A 22,627-nucleotide genomic window follows, 5' to 3' on the forward strand; every position below is an offset into this window, starting at 1 on the left:
CTCTCAGCCCCATTCCAGAACTTCCCTGTTGTTTGATGGTCATAGGCTCCCATGTCAAGCTTCTCCCTCATCCCTGCTCCCGGCACCCTGGGGCCCCAAGCACTGCTCGACTTGGATGCAGTGGGGCCCAGAAGGTGACTGTGCCACGCCAGGGGGTCGTAGCCCTGTCTGTCACAAGTTCTGATTGAGCACCGTCTTTGTGGATCCCTAAGCACATCTCGTGGAGAGAGGCCAAGCCAAGCATCCAGCGGAGCCCCATGAGCTTGAGGGCAAGCCCAAGGACACCTTATCTCTCTCCTGACATCCTTTCTGGTCTGACACGTGGTCGTCTTTCTGGTCTGACATGTTAGGTCGTCATTATTAAAGAGAAGACCAAGGCTGGGTTATCACTGGAAGAAGGAAAACCGAGCAGCCAGCTGGACTAGGGTTATTTGGGACCATGGGAGAAGATCCTCAGCAGGGGTGGTGCTGCTACCTAGGGTGCATCTTGGAAATTTATGGGGCTTTTTGTTTGGTTTTTGGCCGCACCGTGTGGCATGTGGGATCTCAGTTCCCCGACTAGGGATGGAGCCCATGCCCACTGCAGTAGAAGCATAGAGTCCTAACCATTGGACCACCGGGGAAGTCCCTATGGGACATTTTTTGATTGACAAAAATTTGAAGGGAAGGAACTCGCTGGCATGTAGTCGCCCTGTACAGGATGCTACACGTCCTGAAATGCTCAGGAACCCCACCTCTTATGAAGAATTCCTGAGACAATTTTTGAACCACCGGATGTACGTCACGTATATGAAAAGCCTGTTTATCTGAGCCTAGAATTATGCAGTGTTTTACATGTAAACATAGAATAGATTTTGCACATTTGGAAAAAGACTCAGTTTGCTAGGAATGCACCTCTGTGTAAATTAAAACTATGCTTTGTTCATCACTTTACCAAGAACTTGTTCACTATTTTGAAACATCAGGTCACTAATGGCAGCAGTGCCTGTGGTACACGTGTCATCAGGAAAGCACCGATATCAGTTGGCATTGCAGTTGTCACATCCACGTTGATTCCACATATGGGGGTGGGCACTGGACTACTTCATTGTCTTCTGGTTTAGTTGGGCCCAAGCTTTCACACACTGAAAGGATAAATTACTTGTATTTCTCCTTTATATTACAGTGAGGACATTATACGGAGTTGTGGTCACTGTTGTCGTACACGATGTAGGGATGTTTCCTTTTGAGGTAGTCCACGGGGCTGGACCCTAATAGGGTTGAGAACTGCAGTGTAATCGTGATGGTTCCAAATGGCAGTGGTGAGGAGGGAATACAGTCTGTAAAATCTCCCCAGCCTATTTTAGAGGCTTCCTCCCCACCACTCCTATCCCGGGACAGGGGCTCTAGATGGAGATTCTTGGGGGGAGGGGTCCAGAACTTGGCTCCCCGGTTAATGGGTGACGGAATTTGTGCAAGAGCTGGGCAAAGGTGAAAGGGCCGTGTCCTGCCCCAAATCCCTCATCCCTTCGCTCTGCTTCATTGACACTCCCGCCCCCTGCCCGCTCCAGGCAGCTAACTTCACACAAACTCTGACCTCTTACTCTCCCTCCTTAACTCCAGGGCAGGCAAGACAAGACGAAAGGCAGGGCAGCATGAGCCGATCACCCCCCAACGCCATACAACTCCGATCCGTGGGCTCCCAGGGTACCATGGCTTCCCTGCCGCAGCCGTCTGCTGTCCAAAATCCCTCCTCTCACTCTTGGGCCTCTGTGTGTGGGTCTCCTCCCTGGGGCCTCAGCTGTCTTCTGGCTCTGCAGGTAGGAGCAGAGGTGCAGGAGCTGGTGCTGGCTGAAGGGGGTGTTTGGAGGGAGGAGGTGTGGCATGAGAAACCCTCTGGAAGTAGGTATTTCTGCCTATTTCTGAAGACTGTTCCTCTGCCTGCAGCATATCTTGGTCCTGGCTTCTCTGCTCTGCGCCTCCCACCTGCTCCTGCTTCAATGTCTCCCTGCAGGAGGACTCTCTTCCTCCCCTGCCCAGCTCCTGGCCTCCAGCCTCTTTTCATGTGGCGTGTCTACAGCCCTGCAAACTTGGATGGGCAGCAGGTGAGGGGAAATCCCTGGAGAGAAGGGAACAGGGTCCCAGCGCAGAGGAGAGGCTCGGGGAGGCTTTCAGCTGCCCCATGTTTCCAGAACTGCCTGGGCTGCTGTTCCTACAGGCTGCCTCTTATCCAGGCTCCATCCTTAGAGTTTCTTATCCCTGGTCTGGTGCTGACCAGTCAGAAGCTACCTCTGACCACCCGGACACCTGGAAACTGTGAGCACAGAGCAAGGGCACAGGGTGAGGGTGAGGTTGGGTGCTCACCTGAGCACACAGTTGTAAGTGGGTGCAGGATTGAGACGGGGCAATGATGGGAGGGTTAGGCACCATGGGGTGCTGGAGCTGTGTCAGGCACCAGGCAGAACTGTAGAGCAATGGGTCTCCAACCTGTTTATCTCTCTCCTCTCCACGTCCCCAACTTCTCCCAGCCTCCCTTGTGCTGCGCCTGTGTGGAGGACCTGGCTGCCACGGCCTGGAACTCTGGAACACTTCTCTCCGAGAAGTGAGTACGTGGGGATGCGGAGGAGGAAAGCTAAGAGTGGTGCCCGACTGGGGAAGCTCTTGTTTCCACTTTACAGGGACTGAGAGGCTCTAGGGCAAAGAGTTGCGTGGGGGGAACCTCTCCTGGAATTTTTTTTTTTTCCACACCACGTGGCTTGCGGGATCTCAGTTCTCCGACCAGGGATTGAACCCGGGCCACGGCAGTGAAAGCCCGGAATCCTAACCAATAGGCCACCAGAGAACTCCCTGGAATTAGTTAAGATGTCCAGGCTGAGGTCATCTCAATTGAGCAGAATGTTTTCTCTTTGTCCACTTCTCCACTCCACCAGGTGTCCGGGGCCGTGGTGGTCTCCGGGCTGCTGCAGGTCATGCTGGGGCTGTTCGGGGGTCCTGGCCACTTGTTCCCCCACTGTGGGCCCCTGGTGCTGGCCCCCAGCCTAGTTGTGGCAGGGCTCTCGGCCCACAGGGAGGTAGCCCTGTTCTGCTCTGCTCACTGGGGCCTGGCATCGCTGTACGTAAGTCCTGAGAGGCGTGGTGCCCGGTGGGGTGTGTGGGAGCGGGGGAGGGCAGAGGTGCTGGCTCCACCAGGTTTAGCTGCCATCTTGAAAGGGACAACACTTTGTGGATCTGGAATCCAGGACTTTTGCTGGATTCATTTGTTCACCCTGACTTTCACCTTGTCTTCCACTGACCCCCAGGGTGCCCTCCTTCCCCCTCCATGGGGGGCTTTCTTCTCCGGGACCCCCTTTTATGGTATTCTGCCACTCCCACCTCCACTGCCCCGCCTCAGGATCACTGCTTCCTCTTGCTCGTAAAGCTCCTTCCCTCTCCTAGGCTTATCCTGCTCATGGTGGTCTGTTCTCAGCACCTGGGCGCCCGCCTGTTACCGCCTCACCCCTGGAGGCGAGCTTCAAACTCTTCAACCCACACTCACATCCCTGTCTTCAGGCTCCTCTCGGTATGTGGAGGTCTGGGCAGGGGCAGTTGAAGTTAGAAGGGCTGGCACGGAATGCTCGCTTGGCCCCCTACCTTTTGGTTTCTGTCTACCCCTCCAAGGCTAGCTTGAAAAGTTCTGGGGGAGGGGTTCTTTTCCGTCTCAGTCTTGTCCCTCAGGTGCTGATCCCAGTAGCTTGTGTGTGGATCATCTCTGCCCTTCTGGGTCTCAGCATCACCCCCTGGGAGCTGTCCGCCGAGGCACCGTGGTTTTGGCTGCCTCACCCAGGTAGGTTTTCTCCTCCTCCATTTTCTTACTCAAATAAAGGTGTCTCTTTCTTTGGACTCTGAGTTAATGAAATTAGCTGTACGGATTTTCAAAACACACAGGGGAGAGAAATTGCCAGTCTGAGGGGCAATGCCAGCCGCTCACCACAGGTGTCTTTGTTACTGTTCAGAGACATCTGTAAGCCCCACCACTGTGTGTTGATACTCCTTAACCAATTTACACATTTATGTTACTTACTCCCACAGACATTTGAGTTGGTGACCTGTGCACAAAGATTGCTTTTGAGGAGGCATTGTATATGAAATTTGCTCTCTCATCAATTTAATAATGGTCTGTTGAGTTCTTATTATGTGCTAGGCACGTGATAGGGGACATGGTGATAAACATGACAGACACAGTACCTGCACTCATGAAGCCTATAATCTGTTGGGGAATACAGATGCTAATTAAATAGTCACCCAAGTAAATGTAAAATTGCACGCGGTAAATTAAAAAGGGCGGGTACCTTGTGTGATGAAAGTTCATAATGGGGAATCTGACTTTATTGGAGAGTTCAGGAAAGGCACTCTTTTTTTATGTTTTTATTTATTTAATTTTTAATTTAAAAAATTTTTGGCTGCACTGTGTGGCTCGTGGGATCTTAGTTCCCCGACCAGGGATCGAACGTTGGCCCTCGCAGTGAGAGCATGGAACCCTAACCACTGGACCACCAGAGAATTCCCAGGAAAGGCATTCTTGAGGAAGTGATCACTGAGCTGAGATGTGAGAGATGAGTAGGAGCTTATTGGGTAAAGGCAAGAGTGAAGAGCATTCTAGGTGGAGAGAACAGCATATGCAAAGGCCCTCTAGTGGCCAGCAACACAAGTACAAGGGCCTGAAACAAGGCCAGTGTATCTGGAGTGAAAGAAGTGAGGCAGAGTGTGGTGGGAGATGAGGCTAGAGAGATGGGTAAGGGTCAGACCAAAGAGGACCTTGTAGACCACAGTAAAGGGATGGGTCTTTACCCTGAGTTTGATGCTTTTGTCCCAAGACATTATCTTCAGAGACAATGGGGCCTTTAGTGTTCTTGTGTCATAGGCTGTCAGAGGCAGGGGGATGCTTCAGACGTGAGTCTGGCCCCAAAGCAGCTCTTTCTCCCTCCCCAGCTGAGTGGGACTGGCCCTTGCTGACACCCAGGGCTCTGGCTGCAGGCACCTCTATGGCCTTGGCAGCTTCCACCAGCTCCCTGGGCTGCTACGCCCTATGTGGCCAGCTGCTGCATTTGCCTTCTCCACCTCCGCATGCCTGTAGCCGAGGGCTGAGCCTGGAGGGTCTGGGAAGTGTGCTGGCCGGGCTGTTGGGGAGCCCCATGGGCACTGCATCCAGCTTCCCCAACGTGGGCACGGTGAGCCTTCTCCAGGTATGTGGACGGGGGTGGGGGGAGAGGAGCCGGAGGTGCAGGAGAGGGAAGGGGACTGATTGCCAGCTGTGCCCAGCCCTCTGCCAGGCACTTCACAGCAGTGATCTCATTTAGAGAGGTACCTAGAAGTGGTAAGGGCTAGGAGTGTGAGGAAGACACTAAATCACTACTGAACTCCTTCTGTGCCTCAGGCACTGTACCAGGGCTGAGGTTCTAGAGAGAAACAAGTCAGATGAAGTCCCTGCTCTCTTGGGGACTTCGAGAGAGAGAGGTGGACAATTTAAGAAAAAAAAAAGAGATAATTTCCAAGAGTGATAAGTGCTATTTAGAAAACAAAGTGGGGGTGGGATAGTGGTTGAGTAAGGGAAGCCCCTTTAGGTAGAGTGCTGGGGGATGCTTCCTGGGAGAGTGACATTTGAGTTGGGATCCAAACGATGAGAAGGTGTCGGCCAGGTGAAAACCTTGAACGGTCGAGGAGGTGGCTGTGTTTTCTAGGCTGGATCTCGGCGAGTGGCCCACTTGGTGGGGCTGCTCTGCGTGGTGCTTGGGCTCTCCCCGAGGCTGGTCCAGCTCATCACCACCATCCCACTGCCTGTGTTTGGTGAGTGGATGTATCAGCAGGACTGGTATTGAACCAGTACCCCCCAGCATGGCCCAACTGGTTGCTGGTGGTCAGCACCCTTTCTTTCTGAATAGCCTCCCTAATATATGGATGTACGTGTCAGCTGTCCTATTTTCTCAGCCATGTCTTGGCCTCTTGACTGGCCTTCTCTGCTCCTGGGCCTCTTGGTGATCTCTGCCCATTACAACCTGCCCTGGCCTACAATACTCTCTGCTGTGCCAGCCCTCTCCCAACATCTTCAATTACTTCTGTATGAGACAGGTGGGGTGCTGGGGGTGACCCAGGCCGTGGTTCTGTCTACTGGATTCTCCAGCTTCCACTTGGCTGACATTGACTCTGGGCGGAATGTCTTCATTGTTGGCTTCTCCATCTTCATGGCCCTGTTGCTGCCAAGATGGTTTCGGGAAGCTCCAGTCCTACTGAGCACAGGTGGGAAGAGGGGGGATGGAAAGAGAAGTTGCTTTGCAGTGGGAAAGCAAGGGCTCAAGGCTTGAGTTTCTCTGGACTCCAGGCCCCCGCACCCAGAGAAGAGCTTTGGTATAGTCCATCCATTTGTTTAGCAAATATTTATTGAATACTGTGCTAGCCCCTTGGGATACAAAGGTGACTGTAGATGTGACAGTCTAGAAAAAGAGATGAGATGTGTAGAAACATAACTAGAAAGGTTTAGATAAAGAGCTATGGTGCTCGGCGGTGAGAGAGATGGCTTCTGTTGGAGATGATCTGGGTAACTTTTATGGAGAAAGTAACATTGAGCTGGTCTTGAAGGACGGTAAGATTTAAAAACATATTTGGTGAGAAGGTCATTCCTGGTGGAGGAACCACCATAAACAAAGACATAGAAGTAGGAAGTCATAGGGTATGTCCCGGGAGTGGCAAGTAACTTAGTTAGCTTAGCTTAGCAAAGAGCAGTGGTTCTTAACTGAGGATGGTTTTGTCCCACAGAGAACATCTGGCAATGTCTGGAGACATTTCTGGTTGTTATAAGCAGGGGAGAGGTGATTGTTAGTGGCACTTAGTGGGTAGAAGGATGCTACTAAACATTCTGCAATGTACAGAACAGCCCCCTCAAACAGAAAAGTATCTAGTCCAAAATGTTAGTAGTACTGAGGTTGAGGAACCCAGGCTAGAGCACAGAAGGTAAGAAATGGGAAATAAGGTTGCGGCTTTTAATACCAAACTTTCAGGAGACAGGGAGCCTGGAACTATCGAAGCATATCTGGAGGGCATGTGTATGCTCAGAAGATAGGGTGTTGAGCAGGGACCCTGTGGGAAGGGACTGGGTGTGGGAAATAGAGAGCAGAGGGACAAAGGAGGGGGGGCATGGAACAATTCAGAAAGACCTGTCCTTGGTCCAAGACTTAGGCTTAGGTTGGAACTATTAGGCTCCTTGCCTTTGCATAGGATCAGAGTTTCCCCTCCTGCCTGGCCCCAACCCCCTGTAGGCTGGAGCCCCTTGGATGTGTTACTACGCTCACTGCTCACAGAGCCCATCTTCCTGGCGGGACTCTTGGGCTTCCTCCTAGAGAACACCATTCCTGGTAAGTTGAGGCCAGGCCCCAGCAGACTGGGGAATGGCCAGGAAGTCATCACTTCCTGGGTTGGGCAATGGCCTGAACACCCTCTCTCTCTCTCTTTTTTTGAATTAAAAAAAAATATTTTTTTAAATTTATTTTATTTTTGGCTCTGTTGGGTCTTCGTTGCTGTATGCAGGCTTTCTCTAGTTGCGGTGAGCGCGGGCTTCTTATTGTGGTGGCTTCTCTTGCTGTGGAGCACGGGCTCTAGGCGTGCAGGCTTCAGTAGTTGTGGCTCGTGGGCTCTAGAGCACAGGCTCAGTAGTTGCAGCACACAAGCTTAGTTGCTCCACGGTATGTGGGATCTTCCCGGACCAGAGCTTGAACCCGTTTCCCCTGCATTGGCAGGTGGATTCTTAACCACTGTGCCACCAGGGAAGCCCTGACCACCCTCTCTTTTGCAGGCACACAGCTTGAGCGAGGCCTAGGTCAAGGGCTGCCATCTTCTTTCACTGCCCAAGAGGTTCGGATGCCTCAGAAGTCCAGGGAGAAGCCTGCTCAAGAGTATGAGCTTCCTTTCTCCATCCAAAACCTGTGTCCCTGCATTCCCCATCCCCTCCGTTGCCTCTGCCCACTTCCCGAAGACTCTGGGAATGAAGAAGGAGTGCCCTCTGAGCCAGAAGAGACAGCCGACTTGCTGCCTGGCTTTGGGGAGCAGTGCCCTGGGTCTAGCAGAGAAGAACTTAGGTCCCAGTAATTACCAGGACTCCAGCTTCCAGATTACTTTAGCCCTATCTCTCAGCTTGCTGGAGAGCCAGATCCCAGGCTCTACTTTCTCCCAGGGAGAGGATGTGTGTGTGTGTGTTTCACACGGGCCCACCTAAAGGTCTCATTTCCCAACAGGTGTGTTTGCCTTTCCTTCTCTTAATTAGGCCCAACTGTTCCAGAGCAGGGCCATGGTTTATGGGCCATGATTGAATGATATTTTGCCTGTGAACCATCTATACTCGAACCCCAGCATTCACTAACTGATACTTATTATGCCTCCTATGTGCAAGGTCCTGGAAATACAGATATGGATAAGGCAGGGTCCCTGCCCTCTCAAACACTTATGGTTTAAAAAGACATGTAATTACCAACTAAAATCCAAAGCAGAAAGCAGTCTGCAATAAAGATCAAAACAATGCTATGGGAGCAAAGCGGAAGAAATAATGAATTCTGATTGGGGATAGTGGGAAAAGCTTTACATAGAAGCAGCACTGAGGCTGGCCTTAACAAGAGGATTTTTCGTTGTGGAACAGGGATGGGGAGAATTTTTTAGGCTCAAGTATTCAGCTCGAGCAAAACAGTAAGTTGTACAAGGTGCAAGATGAGTTGAAGGATTTCAAGCTTCTCTGTGGTGATGGAGCATAAACTGGGGGTGCATGGAGGGAGAAATGAGACAGGAGAGGTAAAGGATGAGGTCAGACCATGGGATTTATGCCTGGGAGACTCATCTCTTAAACAACTCGAGTGCTGGTGGAGACCCAAAAGAGATATCTAGTGAAGTTCAATCCCCTCGTTTTATTTAAAAACAAAACAACAGCAAAAAAGGCTGGACGCGTAGGGAAGGGAAATGACTTTGGGTTTATCAACAAATCCAAATCCGGGGTCCCCTCTCCTGCACTTCGTCCGGCATTCTTTCTACTCTGCCAGCGCGACACTGAGGGGCGGCACTACCCCTCCACCTCTCTACCAGGGAGTCCTCCAGCCTCTCTTCTCGCTTTCCAGGCCATGGTGTCCCTCCACCTCTGACGGATCCAGTTTATCAGCTCCGTGGGCCCAGATGTCCCGCCCACATCAGGCTTGGGCTCCGCCCCAGTGTCCCAAGACCCCGCCTCCCCGTGGTTGGGGGGAAATGCCCCTACTCTAGGCCTTTCGGTTTGCGCGGGCGGGCCAGCTTGCCGCGGGGAGAGTGAGAGCTCTCGAGGCCGCTCACGGTAGGTGGGGTCGAGCTGTAATCGGGGCCAGGGCCGGGGCCGGGCGGCGAGAGATTGCTCGGACTCTGCGGACTGGCCCTGGCCACGCGCTTCCTCCAAGAATTTTCCTCCCAGGAGGGATCCGCGCGCGGCCGGGGTTCTGGGACAGGCCTCCGAGGGTGGGCGTGGGCGGGGCCGGGGGGCCGCGCGTGCGCAGCTTGCCTCCGGGCCGCGAGGCGGGGTTTGTGCGGGTACTACTATGCGGGCCGCTCGGCGCGGCTTGTGCGGGTACTCCTATGCGGGCCGCTCTGCGCCACCAAGTAGCCGGTTTTCGGCTTTGTTGCCCTTTGAGGGGGTCCCGAGCCGCGCCTCATGCAGCCGGTGCTGTAAAAATAGAAACGTGGACGGTGAAGGCCTTTCTAGTGAGGGCGAATGGAAACTGGACGCCAGGCGGGTCTCCTGGGGTAGAGCTGTGGTAAAGGGACCGAGGGGCGGGGCGTGGCCCAGCCCGGACGGTCGCCGGGGTTTTGCTGCCCTCTGCAGGATGGCGGAGGAACTGCGCCGAGGGAGGGGCTCACGGCCAAGGTGCGGGACTGGGTGCCGACCCGCTTTAGGCCACCCGACTCCTCTGTTGGCCCTCGGCGCTTCCCCATCCTCATTGAAAATAATAAACGGGTGACTCTGGTTAACGTGAGGGTTAAAGGCATCCTTGAAGGAAACATGAGAAAGGTGAGATATAGAGGCCTCAAAGCAGGACACGCGTGGTGGGAGCAGCAAACCCAGGTCTGATGCTGAATTTCTCAGACCTTTTTAGGGGGCTTGTTGATCCCAGATCCCACATTTTAAACTCCTCCCCCGCCCGCAGAACAAAACATACTGTGTGAGGGTCCTGAGCTTCCAGGCTTTCCGAAGTGACAGGCTCGGATAGTCAACCCAATTTTGGTGACTCTTAGAGCGCACGCTGGGGAGTGCCTGTAAGGGAGAGAAGGGCTTGGCGACTTGCTGTTTGTGACCGACTTGCTGTTTCTGACCTTGAGCAATGTGGAACTCTGGTCCCGTGAGGACTAGCTTAATCATTCCAAGATCTTGTCTTCCCAGTAGGAACAGCAGGTGGGAATGTGACTGAAATACCATCATCTGAACACAAGGTTTTGAGGCTGCTGCAGATAAAAATCACAATATATATAGTTCTATTTCACCTGTCTAGTGACTGTACAAATTATGTTACAAGGCCACGCTTCAAAAACTAGGTTATGGTTGGAAGAATAATGGCTTAGATTGAGATGAAAATGACTGGAAGAACAGCACCGTGTTAACCACGTTAATGAAATCCAAGGATTTTCATTGTTTTCTTTGTATTCTAAGATCTGCGCCCCCCCCCCCAACTTCACTTTGTGTTTATAAACTGAAATTACATCACTTTTTTTGTTTGGCTGCGCCGCACCGCACGCAGGATCTCTGACCAGGGATTGAACCCGTGCCCCCTGCAGTGGAGGCATGGAGCCTTAACCGCCAGGGAGGTCCACCCTTTTTTTTTTTTTACCCTCTGGAAAAATGATCAAACTGCCTGTAAAGTAGCTATAGTTACTGAACATCTACTAGATTAAGGCTACAAATTTAGTTGCTGAAGTCAAAAGGTTGGTTTCCAGGATGTGCAGCAGGGCATGATATCATTGATGGCAGTGCCTTGGATGTGGGTGTGGATGAGTCAAGTGGAGTTAATTCGTGGTCTCTACCTCTGTGATGTGCTGTGCCTTGTATTGACTTCTTAGTCATTCAGGGTCTTCTTGAAATGGGGTTGGGGCTTTTCTCCTTGCTTCTGGACACAGAGTTATTAGCTCTTTATTTGTGTCTCATTGATCCCTTTGAGAATTTGACCATAGCTGTGGACATCTTCCCTCCAAATGGGTATATGCAGGTATGCACAAATTTTGCACATAATTCCAGAGGGTTTACATGCATAGACTCTAGATTAAGAATCTCTAACTTAGAGAATGTATATATATTTAGGGAAAAAATATATTTAGGGGGCATATAAATGTATATATATATATATATATATATATATACACACACACACATACATACATATATTCATTTAGGAAATATATATATATATATGTTTAGGGAATACATATATATATATATACCCACACACACACATATTTAAAATTCTGAGAGCTTCCAGAGTTTTTTTCTTTTAGATTTTATTTATTTATTTATTTTTAATTTATGGCTGTGTGGGGTCTTCGTTGCTGCATGCGGGCTTTCTCTAGTTGCGGCGATCGGGGGCTACTCTTCCCTGCGGTGCACGGGCTTCTCATTGCGGTGGCTTCTCTTGTTGTGGAGCACGGGCTCTAGGCGTGCGGGCTTCAGTAGTTGTGGCTCGCGGGCTGTAGAGCGCAGGCTCCATAGTTGTGGCACACTGGCTTAGTTGCTCCACGATATGTGGGACCTTCATGGACCAGGGCTCGAACCTGTGTCCCCTGCATTGGCAGGTGGATTCTTAACCACTGCGCCACCAGGGAAGCCCAGAGTTTTGCTTTTAGATAATGATCAAATAATTTGAATTTCCTGCGCATGACACTTATGACATGATGTTTTGTAAAACAAGAACTATTTCTTCTCTTCTAGAAGCTCTGGGAAAGGATAGCATTGACATATTTATTAGGAATGTGATAAAGATGCAACAAGAATGGTTTAGGTTTCCATATTGTTATATTATTAGAAAGCAGAAATACTAGTACCAATATGCTGAGGCTTAACCGCTATAGAAGAAGGAGATATTTTATGTTTTCTAGGAATTTAATATGGGAAAAAAACCCCTCAAAATTCTAAATCGATTTTTAGTGGCAAGAGGTGGTAAGGCTGGTGCTCAGCTGGTTATATACTGGGAGGGTGAAGGAGAGGGGGTAGAATGTAAATCAATGCCTTCTGTTTTCTTAGGGAGGATTTTCAGAAGATGTATTTGATAGAGAACTCTCTGAGTGGTGTCCCCCCAGGCCTACAACACCCTGGGGGCACTTTGCTAAATTAAGACTCTCCTGCAGATGGAGGAACTGGAGCAAGGCCTGCTGATGCAGCCGTGGGCATGGCTACAGCTTGCTGAGAATTCCCTCTTGGCCAAGGCTTATATCACCAAGCAGGGCTATGCCTTGCTGGTTTCAGATCTTCAACAGGTGTGGCATGAACAGGTGGACACTAGTGTGATCAGCCAGCGAGCCAAGGTAAGTGTGAAGAGAAGTACTGCTATGAGTGGCAGTGGACATAATTTCTTTCCTAGTGAAGGTCAGGGGGCATTAACATCACCCAGCTCATTGGCCTATAGGTAGCCAAGGAAGGTCAAATTAGGTTGCTACAATTCCCATTAATGTTCTGCACTTCTACCTCTAGCCCTAGGATCTTTCCATATGGGTGTGTGTCTGTGTGTGTGTGCGCGTGTGTGTGTATGTGTGTTTCTGTAGTGCATTCAGTGGAAGGCAGAATTGTGAAGTAGGCCAGTTGATCTCTCTTCTTTTTGTTTTCTTCTTTCCTGATGTTTTTATTTTCCCTTCCCTTCCTCTTCTGCCCACTGTCTTCATGTTAACCAGCGCTTTCCTTTGCTGTTACTTACCAGGGAGTCAGTTTCCTTTTAGCCCTCTCACCCTGTGCAACGCTTGCTCTCTTCTTAGGAGCTGAACAAGCGCCTGACTGCTCCTCCTGCGGCTTTTCTTTGTCATTTGGATGATCTGCTTTGCCCATTGTTGAAGGACACTGCTTGCCCTGGCAAAGCTACATTTTCCTGTGATCGTGTGGCAGAGGCGCTGATACTCCGGGTGCGGAGTGAGCTCTCTGGTCTCCCATTCTATTGGAATTTCCACTGCATCCTAGCTAGCCCTTCGCTGGTAAGTGCAATTCAAATACAGGGTAGGGAAAGGGATGCCAGCTGCTTCCCCTTCTCAAAGCTTCTCAAATGAAGCTTTAGGTGGTTTTTTTTTTTTTTTTTTTTTTTTTTTTGGTAAACCCCATTTGACATTTGTCTCCAATTAGAAAACTTTCCTTGACTAGAAAGAAGGCAAAAAGATTTCTTGACTGGTACATTCTTTCCTTACAAAAGGAGCATAGTTTGGGCCTACATGCTTTACCGGGTATCTTTATTCGTTACTTGGTTTATTCAACATTTATTAAGCATCTACTATGGGCTAATTGTTGGGTGTCCAGATCTAAAACAATATAGCCTGTTCCTGGAGTTCATAATCTAATGAGAAGGCAGACAGACAGGAAACAGGATAAATTATGGTATATACTTTGATTGAGATAAGCCCAGGATGATTGAGGATCTGAAAAGAGATTTTGAAGAGAGAGTTTCTGAGCTGAGTTTTGAAGATGAGTAGGAAATAACTGGGAGAAAATAAAAAGATCATTCTAGGCATGAATGCATTCTGAGAGTTGTGGAGATGTATAAGTGTGGGGCGAGTGGGGGAACTTCATGACTACAGGGAGCCGTGAGAAATGAGGTATACAGTGGCCAGATCTTGAAGGATTCTAATGAGTTTGGATTTTACCCAAAAGGCAACAGGGATTCACTGAACAACTTTAAGCAGGGGTTTAACACGATCCAATTTGTAATTTATCAAGATCACTCTGGTAGTAGGGTAGGCTACATACCAGTGTTGAGTACCTTTCTGAACATTATCTTGTCATTTAATCCTCACAACTGTCCTGTCCTGCAAGATAAATATTATTGCCATTTTTCAGAGTAGCAAGCTGAGATTGAAGGTAATTTGTCCAAAGTCATCCAGTTTATAAATGAATGAGCTGGAATTTGACTCCCAGGTAGGTCTGATTCAAGAGCCCATTTTCAGGGACTCAGAAGATAATGTCCTCTGCTCACTTGTAGCTTTCTAGGCCCCAAGAGCTTTTATTAGCAATTAGTTAGTTGAGAGTGAAGAACTAGTTTGCAGGAATTACTTCTGCTTGTCCTTCTACCCTTTTATATAAACAGAGCTTGTTTTAGCATTAGAGGACAGGGTCTTCTTTGGCGGTCCTAAGGTTGTAGGTTTATCAGCAGAGGGATCTGAAGACAAATGGGCATCATTTCCTGTCTCCCTTCTTTAGTTTCCCAGAGGTAGTATGATGCTTTGGCAACAATAGGGTGATGAAACAAAGTGCTTTTCAATAAACTGTTCCCTGTTTTTGATCTAGTATTTTTGACCCAAGCTAGTCTTGAGTGTTCAGAGAACATTAACCTCTGAATTTTTTAAGGCCCATTAACAGTGCTTAGCAAATAATAATCACTCAATTTTGTTGATTTTAATTGAACTTCTTGTGAAAATTTCCACCTTGCTTTAGGTAGAATTTATCTTGTTCAAAACCCCTGTAACTTTTTCTAAGTAACACCAGGAGGCACTGTTCCCTCAATAATGCTTGTTATGACACCAAAACATTAGGGCAGCCTTGGGGAAGCCCTAGCAATAGCTACTCTCATTTTATATCACACAGCCCTGGAAATTCAGAAGAGTGAGATTGGGGAGGCAGTTCTTGTTGGAAGCTGATGGGCTCTAATAGTTTTTTCTTTCAAAAGAATACAGTAAAGAACACTTGTATAATGATATTATAATTGAAAGTAATGGGTGAAGAAAACCTAGCTATTCTAGGCAAATTCCTCTAATTGGAGAGCTGCAATTTAAAAAGAGGCAACAGGGGCTTCCCTGGTGGCGCAGTGGTTAAGAATCCGCCTACCAATGCAGGGGACACGGGTTCAAGCCCTGGTCCGGGAAGATCCCACATGCCGCGGAACAACTAAGCCCGTGCACGACAAATACTGAGCCCGCGCTCTAGGGCCCATGAGCCACAACTACTGAGCCCGTATGTCACAACTAGTGAAGCCTGCATGCCTAGAGCCCATGCTCCACAACAAGAGAAGCCACCGCAATGAGAAGCCTGTGGACTGCAATGAAGAGTAGCCCCCGCTCGCCACGGCTAGAGAAAGCCCGCATGCAGCAATGAAGACCCAATGCAGCCAAATAAATAAATAAGTAAAATAAATTATAAATAAATAAAAAGAGGCAACAGTGTTTAGAGTGGAATGAATCTTGGTTGACCATGGGGAGAACAATTTATTAATAATTATGCTTCAAGGTATATTATTAAAAGAAGAAGAATGCCATCCCAGGGAAATCCCTGTACCTGAGGAAGCTTTATAGGGAAAAAGTTAGAGCCAGTGGACACCGGTGAGGATGTAGGCGGATACTATTTCAGGCTTGTGTGTGTGTCTATGAGGTCACACAGTCATAATTTTTGTTTGTTACTCATTCTTGTCATAGTTTTTATTTAATTCTTTTTGAATGAGTAACTCATGCAAAAGGCAAACACTTCAAATAGCATTTAAGGGTATGTAGGGAAGAAATAGGTCTTCTTTCTACTCCCTTTCCAGTCCCTCATTTTCCTTCTCTGAAGCAATTACTGCTGTCAGCTTCTTGTGAATTCTCAAGCAAAGCCACATATATATGTGTGTGTATATGTATGTATATATACATATATATATCAGTATATATATATATCAGTACATATGAATATACTCATATAGTCAAATACATATCTAGATATATGTATTTTCACAAATGGCAACATTCTGTTCACAGTGTTCAGTACCTTGCTTTTTTCACTTAGTTTTAGAACATAGAAATCATTCACAGCAATACATTTAGAAGACCTGCCTTAATATTTTTTAATGGCAACATAGCGTTTTGATGAATGAGTTTATCAACGTGTGTTTAATTGCTCTGCTGCTAGTAGACACTTAAATTGTTTCTATTCTTTTGTTTTTATATGTAGTGAATATCCTGCATTTACTTTTTTTTTTTTTTTTTGGCGGTACGCAGGCCTCTCACAGCTGTGGCCTCTCCCGTTGCGGAGCACAGGCTCCGGATGCGCAGGCTTAGTGGCCATGGCTCACGGGCCCAGCCGCTCCGCGGCATGTGGGATCTTCCCAGACCAGGGCACGAACCCGCGTCCCCTGCATCGGCAGGCGGATTCTCAACCACTGCGCCACCAGGGAAGCCCTGCATTTACTTTTTCTATGTGTAAATGTGTGAGTAACTTCCTAGAAGGGGAATAGCTGAATCAAGGAGTATTTGCATCTTTGATCTCGCTAACGTAATGTTGTGTTGTCTTCCAGAGAGACTGTGCAGCTTAACTCCTCCAAGTCATGTCGGAGAGTAGGAGAGTACCTATTTCCCCACACTCCCTACCACATTCACATTAATAATGTAATACTTTTTATGTCTCTGCAGGATATTATGGAATATACAAAGCTTTCTAACACTAAGCCCATTTCCACTTCTGGCCAACTTCTCTTCATCACCCCCTCCTCCTTCCCACTGTCTATTCTTCCTAGTATCAAATGTAATTCTTTTTTGTTGTTGTTATTCTTATCTTTTTTTTCTAGTGTAATTCTTTATATTCCATATTTTGAGTTTCAAATTTGTCACGTCTTTGGCCAGATTATGATTCCCAGGAGTCACATCTGAAGGTTTTTTGGGTGGTAGAAGGAGCACAGGCAGACCTGAATTTGTAACTCAGCTCCATCACTTTGACTACTTGTATTACCTTGGATAAGTTACTGAATTTTTATGAGACTCAGTTTCTTCATCTGTAAAATGGCGATACCAATCCTGACCTTACCACAGAGACGTGAGGATTAAATAAGAGAACATATGTAATATTACTTAACCTTAGCATTATAGTGGGCCTGTGAGAGCAAATAGTCCAACTCCATAATTTGTCTTTTTAAAAAAAGACAAGGGGCTTTCCTGGGGGCTCAGTGGTTAAAAATCTACCTGCCAATGCAGGGGACATGCGATCGAGCCCTGGTCTGGGAAGATCTCACATGCCGCAGAGCAACTAAGCCCGTGCACCACAACTACCGAGCCTGTGCTCTAAAGCCCGTGAGCCACAACTACTGAAGCCCGCGTGCCTAGAGCCCGTGCTCCGCAACAAGAGAAACCATCGCAATGAGAAGCCTGCGCACCGCAACAAAGAGTAGCCCCTGCTCGCCACAACTAGAAAAAGCCCGCGTGCAGCAACGAAGACCCAATGCGGCCAAAAATAAATAAATAAAATAAATTTATTTTAAAAATAAATAAATAAAATAAAAATAAAAAAGACAAGGACCATGAGAGTACTTGGGGTTAAGCCATTTTCACATCTAGGTGCTATGAGAGCCAGGGCTAGAATCTTGGTCTCCTAATTCCCAGTCTACTATTCTTTTCATTATATCCAAACATGATACGTTTCATCTTGGGATTGGTAACTGCCATCCTGCTCTTCTGCCTATGACTTATGAACATTTCTATGGGAAATCTGAAGATGCTGGGGAAAATTATAAATAACTTTTCCTCTGGAGAAGATTGGCGACTCCTGTTCTGTATCCACCACACTTCCTGACTTCCTTAACTGTTGTGATCTCTTTGAGGGCAGAAGCCTCACAGGGTCAGAGCGTGTATTCAGCACTCAGTAGGTATTTGTTGAATTGATTTATTGAACTGCATCTTTTCATATGTTGCTGTCTGTAAATGAAGGGGAGGGAGTGTCCCAGCCTCGTAAAGCACTTCAAGATTTTTCTTTGTAGTGTCTGTGGATTTGCTTTGAAATCTGTTGCTTCACCCACAATGTTTTATTCTAATTAATTGATCTAAGTTAGGGTTCAACTAACTTTGAAATGAGTTATACCCCAATGAGTCAGAGTGGTGTAACCCAATCCTATGAAATTATTTGAGAAGTTGAAATATTTAAGGATAAAAAGCTTTTAAAAAATGCTCTATAGACATTGGAGTCCTATCAATAATTTCAATAATTACCACATTTAATTAGACATAGCATTGATTAAAAACTGTTTCTCATCATGTTTCATGCTGTTATATTTACCACTACTCAAAGGAATTGCTGTGAAAGTAGCCCCCAGAGAAAGGTTGGTTATTAACTCTAGGAATTTCTGTTATTTGAGTGCTGCCAGCAAATGGATGGTGATGCTGCTTGGTTGGTAGTGGCAATTATTTTCAATTCAACTCACCAAACATTGGCTTGCTTTCATACAAGTATTCACCTATTTTTCCTCCTGATCTCCCTTGAGAAGGAGCAAACTTAAAACAATTCCTAGGAAAGAGAGTTGAGTCTAGAGCAGATACATTTTCCAAAAGCAGAGCTGCTGTCACATTCTGAACAGTACTTCCTGGAGGTTTAAGTTTATACTAAGGACTGAGCTGGGAGACAGTTCTAGGTTGGGATGTGCTATGTGACAGAAAGAAGTGACAGGTGTCTATAGCTGGACCTGATTGCCGGCCTTCCACTCTGCACTGTTACCCTGCGTTTCTTGGGTCCTAGTGCTGGTGCAAAAGCTGCTGCCACTAAACCCTAACCTCCCGCAACCCTAACGCACACCCAGTGTCTTCTCCTCTACTCTGTCTTTAGAGAAAAAGAATCATTTCCTGTTAGTTTGAGCCACAATACACCTGACATTTTTAGTAATAAGTTTTACCTGAAAATTAATGGAAATGAAAACGTACAAGTCTGAAGAGTCCAGACTTCTGATCCTGATCCAGATGAGTCTGGCTTGCACATCTTATGGGCCACTTTAGTACCTTTTCCTCACTTCAAGCCTCTGTGGGGTTTCTTGTCTAAAAGCTATCCTTTTTAGGTCTAGGGTACAGGTTGGCATACTATGGCCAACAGGCCAAACCTGGCTTGCTGCTTATTTTTGTAAAGTTATACTGGAACCCAGCCACCCTCATTTATTACATGTTTTCTATGACTGCTTTCTTGCTACAACAGCAGAGTTGAATATTGTGACAGGGACTATATGGGCCACAGGGCTGAAAATGTTGACTCTCTGGCCCTTACAGAAAAAGTTTGCTGACCTCTGATCTAGGGCGTTTCTTCTCACTGCCTCCTTTAGTTCATCTCCTTGGGAGAAGGGAAAGGAACTTTCATAATACCCCCCAGCCACAAATTATCGATTTTAGCTAATTTTTTGGACGGCTAATGGACACCTTGTATAGGTGAATGGAATGGTTATTCTATATAGCTATGCATTATCATATGAGAACATCACTCTAGCTGTGCTGCAGTGTAGCCATGCTTACATCCTTCTTACCTCTGGTTAAGAGCAAGCTGTGTGGAGGGGTGGTTTATTCCTTCCTAGGCTGGTCTCTTGGTGACTGGCTTGTTTCTATTACAACAGTGACCTTAGACTTTGCTGCATTTGTGGGAACAGATGGAAACTCTGGCCTCATTCTGGGCTATCATCAGCCCTGAAATGGTTCATAATTGGTGTCTGGGTCTGATTTGACTTTCACAGTTCTCTACTTTCTGTTGATATTTGTCTTCTATTACACTCCAGCTAGCATACTCTGTTTTAGTTGCACCTACTTGCTTGGAGGTTACTTGGATCTTCTGCTTTCATCTCTCAGTTTTTGCTGAGAGTTGAGTCCACACTTACCTCTTATCACCTGTATCACATCCTTCTCTCTCTTTTTTTTTTTTTGCGGTATGTGGGCCTCTCACTGTTGTGGCCTCCCCCGTTGTGGAGCACAGGCTCTGGACGCGCAGGCTCAGCGGCCATAGCTCACGGGCCCAGCCACTCCGCGGCATGTGGGATCTTCCCGGACCGGGGCACGAACCTGTGTCCCCTGCATCGGCAGGCAGACTCTCAACCACTGCACCACCAGGGAACCCCACATCCTTCTCTTTAAATCACAGCTCTAGGTTATCTATTCATACATGTTCTCCTTTATTCTTCCCATCCTTTTATCTGTGCCGCAAAGAAAATCCTTGAACCTCTTTCATATACTTATTTAATTATTATATTTGTGTTTACATTCATGTAAATGGGTTGCTTGACTATGAAAATACAAGTTCCCGTGAAAACATCTGTTTTTCAGTATTTTTTCCTAGTACCTTATACACTGTTAGGGAGTACTTTGTGTTTATCTGTTGGCTAATTGGTATCTCTTCCATGGAAGGTCTCCCAACATTTGATTCGTCCTCTGATGGGCATGAGTCTGGCACTGCAGTGCCAGGTGAGGGACCTAGCAACATTGCTTCGTATGAAAGATCTGGAGATCCAGGACTACCAGGAGAGTGGGGCTACGCTGAGCCGAGGTGAGAGGACATTCTTTGAGGAGTTGGTCGGGAGTGGTACAGACAGTCGAAGAGCCTTAGCGAAGGGGGAGACTCATTTGCATTAGGGAGGTGCTTTCCCGAGGGTGGGTGCTGGGTGCTGACCAGGACTGGAGACTAGATGACACTTCTTTTGCATCAAGTACCTGGCTGGGGCCCAAGTATCCAATAGAAGCTGTAACTGAGTCCAGACATGCCCTAGACAATGGGAAGGAAAGACTCTGGAAAGGGCCAACAGCTATATAAAATTGCATGAGGGAAAAATGACCTGGGACTTTAGGAAGCTGCATAGCTCCAACTTCAGACTAAAAATTCAATTTCACCTGTCTTTGTGGTGGGAAAACCTTCTAGAGCGCATGCTGCCAATGAACCTGTCATTTATTGCTAATCACCCTTTCCTCCTCCTGTTTGTCCTCTTCTCCCACTGGACTAGGTGTCTCTGGGTGTTGCATCTTTATCCTCTTTCCCAAGAAGTCCTGGGCTCTGTTCCCTTTCCATCTCACAGGTAGGAAACTCATTCTAAGACTCATATTTCTTTTCTGCCTCCCTTCTTATTACAGATCGGTTGAAGACAGAGCCATTTGAAGAGAATTCCTTCTTGGAACAGTTTATGGTAGAGGTAGAGTATTTGCTATTTCCTTTCTCCTTGTGCAGCTTTGCTTTACTTCCTCTTTCCAGGTGCCTGAGTGGTGACTTGCATTTTGGGTGTTAGGTTTGCTTGTATCGTTGGAGAGCCCTTTCTGTGGAAAAGTTACCTATAGAAAGTCTGATAAAGCTTAAGATGTACCTGGGGAAGATGGGGAGAAGTAGGGGGAAAGATGTAAAAGGCAAAAGTGAGCTGATTAACATTTGTAAAACATCTCTGCTAAGGTACCTAGGGATTTTGTTTGGAATTCTCTTGGAAACCTTGGTTGACCAGTTGCTAAATTTTTGCTTGCTGAGATCTGATCCCAGGTCTGGATTGTGGAGCGGGGGGCTAGTCATTATTACTTGTCTGGGCCCCTTCGACATCCCACAGTAGAGGAAGGTGAAAAGCACAGGGCTACCATTTGGGGACTGTCTTGTGGGCACAGTAGGCTGTGGAAAATCACAGTGTTTATACAAGGGGACTGGCAAAGGAATGAATGGGGAGTAGATAATTGTGGCCTGTCAGAAGCTCCTGCCTAGGTTTCCCTTCTAAGGATTGAGCTTGGCCAAAAGAAACATCTATTAAATGCCAAGCAGGGGTAATATTAATAGTAGTGACCTTTGATAATACCAGTCAATATTGATCTTTTTCTCTAACTCTTCTGAGACTTGTTGGTTGTACAGTTAGTACCCTAGTATTATTGCACTATTTTCTAATTATACATGTTACCCAGGTTGGTACTTTATTGTGTAAGTAAATAATGCTGTTCAAATATTGTGTTATGTATAGATTATTTATATTTCTGTCTTGTCTTCTAGGCTAATTTGTAAGCTTGTTGTGGACAGGGACTGTGACTCCTACTTCTTTTGAACCTGAAATTAGTGCTTTTCACAGGGCTGAGCAAAGCAGGTGATTTGGAACCTTCTGTTCTGCCTTTGTCCATTGAGCAGTAGCCTCATGATGCTTGAGGTCTCAACAGTGAGAACAAAACATGTGAGTTGAGCGTTCGGTCCATCTACTGAAGCAGTTGTAACTCTGGAGGAGAAGGAAAGCATGTGTTGCTAAGTCCTGAAGCAGAATAGGTTTCAGGTCTTCATGGGGAAAGAGAGATCATTAAACCTAAACTTGTGACAGAGAGAGATTTCCTAGGCCATTTTTCTCTCAGATAGCTTCCCCCATTTTTCTCTCAGATAGCTTTCTCTCAGATAGGTTTGGGTATTAAGGAGGTTAATGTAGGCTGGGATGGCATACTAGTTCCCTACCTCAGCCCCTTAGTCAAACAATGAGATGCTTATTCTTAGCTCAGCAGGGAGGTCCCTTCCTGATCTAGTGCCTGCATACGTATCCAGCTTGGTTTCTCAACATTTTTCTCTGTGTATTTTATGCTTCAGCCACGCAGAATGGCTTTGAATTACCAAAAATGCTGTTTTCTCTAGCCTTTGTGTCTTTGCACACATTGTTCCTTTATCTAGAATGCCCAGTGCCCTGGTCTTATCTACCTTGTAAACTTCTATTAATCTTTCAAGTGTCAGCTTCAGCTTCTTTGG

General features: G+C 47.2%; 2 protein-coding genes across 5 annotated transcripts in view; both read left to right on the plus strand.

The window, feature by feature from the left end:
- Positions 1 to 2: 2 nt before the first annotated feature.
- Positions 3 to 8,174, plus strand: SLC23A3 (solute carrier family 23 member 3). Its single transcript, XM_022568314.2, has 12 exons — positions 3 to 1,799; positions 1,927 to 2,084; positions 2,198 to 2,319; positions 2,508 to 2,581; positions 2,910 to 3,091; positions 3,415 to 3,538; positions 3,694 to 3,802; positions 4,948 to 5,201; positions 5,697 to 5,802; positions 6,085 to 6,252; positions 7,269 to 7,364; positions 7,802 to 8,174. Exons 1-12 carry the CDS (start codon positions 1,635 to 1,637, stop codon positions 8,092 to 8,094), a joined length of 1,851 nt encoding a protein of 616 aa, XP_022424022.1. The 5' UTR covers positions 3 to 1,634; the 3' UTR covers positions 8,095 to 8,174.
- A 1,036-nt stretch (positions 8,175 to 9,210) lies between these two features.
- Positions 9,211 to 22,627, plus strand: part of NHEJ1 (non-homologous end joining factor 1) — a 76,119-nt gene continuing 62,702 nt past the window's right edge. For 2 of the 4 annotated variants that reach the window (XM_022567712.3, XM_022567714.2), the window contains exons 1-5: positions 9,211 to 9,316; positions 12,346 to 12,522; positions 12,967 to 13,179; positions 20,296 to 20,434; positions 21,013 to 21,071. In XM_022567712.3, coding sequence (XP_022423420.1) covers positions 12,346 to 12,522; positions 12,967 to 13,179; positions 20,296 to 20,434; positions 21,013 to 21,071 — 588 coding nt within the window. In that variant the 5' untranslated portion in view covers positions 9,211 to 9,316. Of the gene's footprint in view, positions 9,317 to 9,946; positions 10,409 to 12,341; positions 12,523 to 12,966; positions 13,180 to 20,295; positions 20,435 to 21,012; positions 21,072 to 22,627 lie in introns of those variants that run through there. The other 2 variants (XM_089916351.1, XM_089916350.1) reach the window with 2 other exon arrangements.

This window comes from Delphinapterus leucas, chromosome 8 (genome assembly GCF_059928025.1).
Source record: "Delphinapterus leucas isolate spDelLeu-1000000601 "Yukka" chromosome 8, BTC_Dleu_Yukka2, whole genome shotgun sequence".
NCBI classification, from domain to species: Eukaryota; Metazoa; Chordata; class Mammalia; order Artiodactyla; family Monodontidae; genus Delphinapterus; species Delphinapterus leucas.